Raw genomic sequence first — 7,148 nt, 5'->3', positions numbered from 1 at the left:
TTAAAGCTCGTCTTTGCTTTGGTTGGCTTTTTTTGCCTCTTCAGCTTTTGCAGCCTCAATGTACTTCCTCCTGTCTTCATCCTCCTGGAGACTCAAAAAAGAGAAGTTTATTTTTAACAGAGATAAAAAAAGACTGCTCACACACACTCACATACACGCGCACACACGCAAACACACACACACACACACACACACACACACACACACACACACACACACACACACACACACAGTCATACAAACTCAAACCACTGCAGCGTTAGTGAGACGATCATTTACCTTAAATCGGTATTTTTTGGCTTTTGCCATCTCTTTATCTAAAAACTTCACTAGGTCCTTCACCTTCCTCTTCCCTTGGTAAACCACCATCTGGCAGGAACACAGATTTCACATACTGAACATTATTACCACAATATAGCCTACGTCAAGTTTCCCCCCACAGAGCAGAGATAACACATATAATCCCATATTTTTCAGCAGTCATTTGACAGTAGTTTGCTTCTTTTATGCGCATGACTCACAGGAATGTGTTACAGTATATCACACAAAAATAATCATTGAAATGCATACTCTTTCAGCATATAGGGCAGGAAAAAGGCAGAGGGATGGGTAGGCGCCCTGCATTGACATGTTGATGTCATTGGCTGAGGCATCGATGCGAGCGACGACCACGTCCTCTCGCTCCTTCAGGGCCTCAGCCAAGTCCTCCCACAGCGGAAACAGAGCACGGGACTCTGGACTGTAGGGAAGATCTGAAATTCACATATTTTAAAGATTTTTAAGTATAGTTTACGAGTACAAGGGAAAAAGAGTGGAAAGCTGTGCAAAATAGTAGATTATACAGTGGGGGAAATAAGTATTTGACCCCTTGCTGATTTTGCAGGTTTGCCCACTTACAAAGAATGCAAAAATCTACAATTTTAATCATATGTACATTCTAACAGTGAAAGACAGAATCCCAAAGAAAATTCCAGAAAATCACATCATATGAATTTATTAAAATTGATAACCATCTGATGAGGAAAAACAAGTATTTGACCCCCTGGACAACAGCAAGTATTCTGGCTCCTACAAGCCAGTTAGTCTTTCTTTAAGACACAGCCCCAATCCGAACCAATTATCTACATCAAATACACCTGCCTCACCTCGTTACCTGTATAAAAGACACCTGTCAACACCCAAACAACCAGCATCCAACATCACCACCATGGGCAAGACCAAAGAGCTTTCTACGGACATCAGGGACAAGATTGTTGATCTGCACAAGGCTGGGATGGGCTACAAGAGAATCGGAAAGCAACTTGGAGAAAAAGATCAACTGTCGGTGCAGTTATCAGGAAATGGAAGAAGCACCACACCACCGCCAACCTCCCTCGGTCTGGGCCTCCACACAAGATCTTGCCTCGTGGGGTGTCCCTGATCATGCGAACGGTGAGGAATCATCCCAAAACCACAAGGGGGGAACTGATGAATCAACTGAAGGCAGCTGGGACCACAGTTACAAAAGAAACGGTTGGTAACACACTACGCCGTCATGGATTGAAATCCTGCAGTGCACGCAAGGTCCCCCTGCTCAAGAAGAAACCTGTACAGGCCCGCATGAAGTTCGCCATTCACCACCTGGACGACTCAGAAGAGGCCTGGAAGAAGGTGATGTGGTCAGATGAGACCAAAATAGAACTTTTTGGCCTCAACTCAACTCGTCGTGTTTGGAGGGCAAAGAACACAGAGTACAACCCAAAGAACACCATCCCCACCGTCAAGCATGGTGGTGGCAACATCATGCTTTGGGGGTGCTTTTCAGCCAAGGGGACGGGACAACTCCATCGTATTGAGGGGAGGATGGACGGGGCCATGTATCGTGGAATTCTGGACCGACATCTCCTTCCCTCAGTGAGAGAGCTGAAGATGGGTCGAGGATGGGTGTTTCAGCACAACAACGACCCTAAGCACACCGCCAAAGCAACAAAAGAGTGGCTGAAGAAGAAGCACATCAAGGTTCTGGAGTGGCCTAGCCAGTCTCCAGACCTGAATCCGATTGAAAATCTTTGGAGGGAGCTTAAAATTGAGTTGCCAGGCGACAACCTCGAACCTGAATGATTTGGAGGCTGTCTGCAGGGAGGAGGGCCAACATCCCCTGCCGAAATGTGCACAAACCTTGTCACCAACTATAAAAACCGTTTGACATCTGTGCTGGCAAATAATGGCTTTTCTACAAAATATTAACATGCTGTTTGTCCAGGGGGTCAAATACTTGTTTTTCCTCATCAGATGGTTATCAATTTTAATAAATTCATATGATGTGATTTTCTGGAATTTTCTTTGGGATTCTGTCTTTCACTGTTACAATGTACATGTGATTAAAATTGTAGATTTTTGCATTCTTTGTAAGTGGGCAAACCTGCAAAATCAGCAAGGGGTCAAATACTTATTTCCCCCACTGTAAAAACAGTGTCACCCAGGGAGCATTTTTGAACGTTCTGTTGTTTAGATATGAGGATGGAAAACGCTCCTGTGAGTAGGAATAAACGACCTATCACCTTATGGTTTGGAGGACTTGTTGTTGATGAGAGCGAATTGGAAAAGAAACGTGTCTGGACAATCAAAACAATGAGCTAAAAGACGCTCAAATGCTCTCTAAAGCTGAGGGGAACTTGTTAATATAAAATGTTGATTGCTGCAGCTTTAAATTGCTGTTCAAACACTGTTTGGTTACACTTTCTTAAAGGTATCTACATAAGAGTGACATGACACTGTCATGAACGTGTCGTAACAATTATAAACAAGTCATAAAAGTTTATGACATAAGGCTTCTTTTAGTAAGTATCATTTGGTTTTTGTTATGACAAGTTATGGTTAAGGTTAGGGTTCGAGTTAGGATTCAGTGTCATGACTGTGTCATGACAGTATCACGTGTTCATGACAGTGTCATGTCACTCTTATGTAGATACCTTCAAGTAAAGTGTTACCCAATGTTTACATGTAACCTTAACGTTACACTTTCAACCAAATTTAGCCCAGTATTAACTTCAGTGTCTAAGTGTTTTATACCAAAAATCCAAGCTTACTGGGTCAGCTTTAAAGAATACAAGAGTGTATTTACGTACAGAACAGGACAAAAACAGTGTTGTTGGGGTTAAATGCGACTTTCTCCAGAGTCATTCCCACTAGCTCCTTCACCGGCTGTTTATCCCATCCTTCAGGTATCGGCTCACTCTGCATCTTAGGCTGTATCATCAACAAAAACACATTATTTATATCAGGGATGAGTTGCTTCTCTAGTTCCTGTCATGTGTCACATACTGCAGTAAACAGGAATGAATGTTACCTTAGCCTTGCCGTCTAGGTAGGACTGGCAGAATGATTTTATTGTCTGTACATCCAGAGTGTCAGAGGGCAGGTGATAGGTGACATGGTCGGTCAGGTTGACCAGGCGGATCAGAGGAGCTTCCAAACTCCGAACTCGGAAGTACTCCATCAGCCTGCCGTTACGAGGCTCATCCACGTCCACCCACACAAACAAAATCTGAATACACACACATGCAGACGTGAAGTACTCCATCATCTTCTAATATGTGTTGCAATGCTGCTGTTTGAAATAACTTGTTTGGTTTCTACCTTCAACCTGAACGCTTCTGCAGTGCCGTTAAAGGCAGAGTGGATCTCCTTGAAGCCAGCAGAGCTTTTGTTGACAAAGAGGAGGGCGTGGTTTAACACAGGTGATGTTAATATCTGAGTGGCTGTCTGCAAGAGAGAGAATAACATACAGTTAATACATCTCCGTTAACAAGATGAGGTTATGTCAGTGTGACTGAATATGCATTTAGCATTTTGCTATACAGTGACTTGCCCTGGGAAATGTCCTTTTTTACCTTTGTTAGCTACCAGTATGTTGTCAGAGTGTTTTTATTTTTACAAAATATCTCTTCTTTTATTTTTGTCTCGTTTTGTTGTGTTTGCCATTCAAAAAAGGTCTCCAGAAACTTCTCAACAGTGGTCTAAAAAGACAGAATTTTGCTGAAAAGTGAGCCCACATCTGTAATTTGCAAATGTTGCTGCTTAAGGTCCATTACAACTAACTTGTAAACATTTGCTTTTAACATCCACCTGTCAGGCCCACAGGGAGTGAGTGTTTAATTTCGAAATCCACAATTTCGAGTACTACAGATTACTTACTTAATAATTCAAATGTAACCCTTAAATGAAGAACAAAGACCTAGATAAGAAAAGTCAGGTACTATTTTTTCCTCAATTTACCTGATTTCATTACTTTTTTCAAAACATGACATTCATTTAGTTTTAATGTTTATATCTTTAGGATGGGTTGACCATTAAATATGCAGATTTAAATAAATTTAAATATGAGAACAAAATCTACAAAATCAAGTAAAATGTTAGGCCTAATGTGCAGGGGAAAAGTATTTGACCTTCAGATTTTCATCCAAACCAAAACACAAACTTATTATAAAGACTATAGAAATTACTCAATATATCAATATGGCGAAGTAACCAATCTCAGTGAGTTTAAATAAAAAAACAAAACAAAAAAACATAACATTTAGAGACTTGGGAGAAGAGCAGTCATACAGTTGTTTGTGAAAATGTACCATGCATCTAATACTCTACCTGTCCGGTGTACTCAGTGACTGGGTCCATCTGGTAGACAGTGATAAAAATGATCAGCATCTCTTTAGATGTCTGAGGCATCATTTTGTAAGCCTGGATGAGCTGAGACTGCAGCAAACACACAAATAGACACACACACACAAACACAATCACACAGATAAAAATGCAATGAATTAATTCATGTATTCTACCAGCTTGATGTGATGGTTTAATTATTTAAATCCCATCTCTTTTATCCAAAATGCCCAGAAATGTAAATTATTAAGTCAGCACCAAGAAAGCACAGAGAGCCAGATAGAGCCATCTGTCGTAGGTGTATGTTGTACTTAAAGTACCTTTTTCAACAGCAGTACAACATCATGTTGGAGACCGTATTTGGTGATGACTTCATTGTTCTGCGTCACAGCAAAGTTAACATCAGGAAGGTCGATGGCTGCAGCGTAAAACAACTGGACGTACTCGTGGTTCAGGTCCTACACGCGCCCAAAAACACACACACATCTGTTATTCAGACAGTTGATAACAGTCACAACACCAGTGAGAAGCTGGAAAATTAAACAGTTGGTATTCACCTTAAAGAATCCAACCACCGTCAAGTCCTCTGAGGCGTCTAATTGGCTCAGATCAGCGATGAGGTCAGCAGCAGACCCAGCCCTCCTTTTCAGCCAAGTCAAGATGGACGCCGAGTTCTGAGGAACTTAATCACAATCCCAAATAACATTGAAGAAATATTTTTTATTTGGAAATATTTACTTTCTTGCCGAGATTTAGATAAGAAAATTGAGTCCTCCCTGGCCTCTAAGTTAACCTATTTCTGTGCGAGGTATGCTACTGTAACTGTATATCATTTAAAGTTGACACTGAGACTGCAGTAGCAGTATACACTTAGGATAAGTTAAGCAATTTGCTTTTTGAATGGATGTGTTATGGTCTAGAACTAGTAAGTAAGTAAAGTAAAGTTTATTTATAGAGCGCTTTTCACAGATAAAAATCACAAAGTACAATGTACAACCACATTGAAATACATTGGATGAGGATAAAACATTTAAAAAGTCAAAAATAAATTAAACCCAATCAACTAAAAGCTTGTTTAAATAACAGTGTCTTGAGTTGCCTTTTAAAAGAATCAAGAGAATCAGCCACACGGAGGAGCAAAGGCAAGGCGTTCCAGAGTCTGGGGGCTACAGCCCCGAAGGACAGGTCTCCCCGTGTTTTATAGCGAGTCTTTGGGACCATTAAGAGACTTTGGCCTGCTGATCGAAGGGCACGGCCTGGGGAGTACGAGCGTAACAAGTCAGCAATTGTACTGGGCTACTATTACTTCTATTGACTCCAGCTCCATTCATTTTTGGCTGATATTAATGTACTTATAAAGGATGTACTATATGTTATTTGGACATACCAGGACATGGCACAGGGTTGTTTTTATCTCCAGAAATGTACAGCCTGACTGTGGCGAGGCCTGTCACATTGAGTTCTTTAGCCAGGTCCTTCTCCTTTGCCACATCAATCACGGCCAGTTTGACCTCTGACCCCTGGAGCTCTGCAGCAGCATCTTCGAACGCTGCTGAGATACGACGGCCTTCTCCGGACAGAGGAGCAGCTACACACAGAAACAGATACACACGGTAAGCAGTGGTGGAAAGTACATTTAGTCAAGTACTGTACTTACAGTAAGTACAATTTTGAGGTACTTGTACTTTACTTTTACATTCATTTTCTGCTACTTAATACTTCTACTCCACTACAATTCAGATGCAAATATTGTACCTTTTACCGTACTATATTAATTTGATTACTTTTTTATTTTGATGACTTTTATTTTTCAGATTCAGATTAATACAAAATATAACACAGGCTAGATATATTATGGTATTATTACTGCACATAAATAAAACTCAACCCAGCAGTATACGTATATAAAACATATATGTAGATAAATTTAAATTAGCTCCATCTTTACCAGCTGCAACAAATAAAGTAATGAACACATTAAAGCACCAATAATTATAATCCGATAACATAATATATAATTCTGAAATGGGCCATTCAGCAAAATGACTATCATTTACCTATGCTACTTAATAATATTTGGATGCTATTTATTTCATTTTAAATGCATGACTTTTACTTCTAAGAGAGAATTTCTGCAGCGTGGTATTGGTACTTTAACTAAAGTAAAAGATCGGAGTACATCTTCCAGCTCTGACTATAAGTGAATATAAATAAGGACATGATGATCATTTAGTTGCTCTTATGATTTAATTTTTATGCTTATAGACTATATAAATGTGTCGAACGTGTCAAGCACAAGCTGCGTGTGTCTTTGTGTGTAACTTACAGAAGTGCACCAGCAGTTGCTTATATTTTCTCAGTGCTCTGTTGAAATTTCCTTTCTTCAGCTGTAATACTCCATCTTTCTCAGGGAATGATTTGTCTGCTTGTCGGTCGGGTTGTTTGTCAGCGACGACAAACACACAGAGACAGAAGGCCGTCACCCCGAGCAGCAACTGTGTCCTCAT

At 40.4% G+C, this 7,148-nt stretch overlaps 1 protein-coding gene across 1 annotated transcript; it reads right to left on the bottom strand.

Moving 5' to 3' along the window:
• On the bottom strand, positions 1-7,148 carry zgc:136472 (protein disulfide-isomerase). Its single transcript, XM_028589572.1, has 11 exons — positions 6,968-7,148; positions 6,029-6,229; positions 5,199-5,323; positions 4,962-5,099; positions 4,627-4,734; positions 3,619-3,744; positions 3,329-3,526; positions 3,108-3,228; positions 571-752; positions 280-369; positions 1-84 (listed from the first exon to the last, which is right to left on the bottom strand). The coding sequence occupies exons 1-11, from the start codon at positions 7,146-7,148 to the stop codon at positions 1-3; spliced, it is 1,554 nt and encodes a 517-aa protein (XP_028445373.1).

Source organism: Perca flavescens, chromosome 2 (genome assembly GCF_004354835.1).
Source record: "Perca flavescens isolate YP-PL-M2 chromosome 2, PFLA_1.0, whole genome shotgun sequence".
NCBI lineage: Eukaryota > Metazoa > Chordata > Actinopteri > Perciformes > Percidae > Perca > Perca flavescens.
This window is presented reverse-complemented; position numbering and strand designations above follow the sequence as displayed.

Coding starts and splice junctions, on each gene's coding strand:
- zgc:136472 (XM_028589572.1), bottom strand. CDS start 7,148: ATGAGGACACAGTTGCTGCTCGGGGTGACGGCCTTCTGTCTCTGTGTG. Junction 4,735..4,961: donor TTGTACTGCTGTTGAAAAAG/GTACTTTAAGTA, acceptor TGTTTGCTGCAG/TCTCAGCTCATCCAGGCTTA. Junction 3,527..3,618: donor CAGAAGCGTTCAGGTTGAAG/GTAGAAACCAAA, acceptor GTGTGTATTCAG/ATTTTGTTTGTGTGGGTGGA.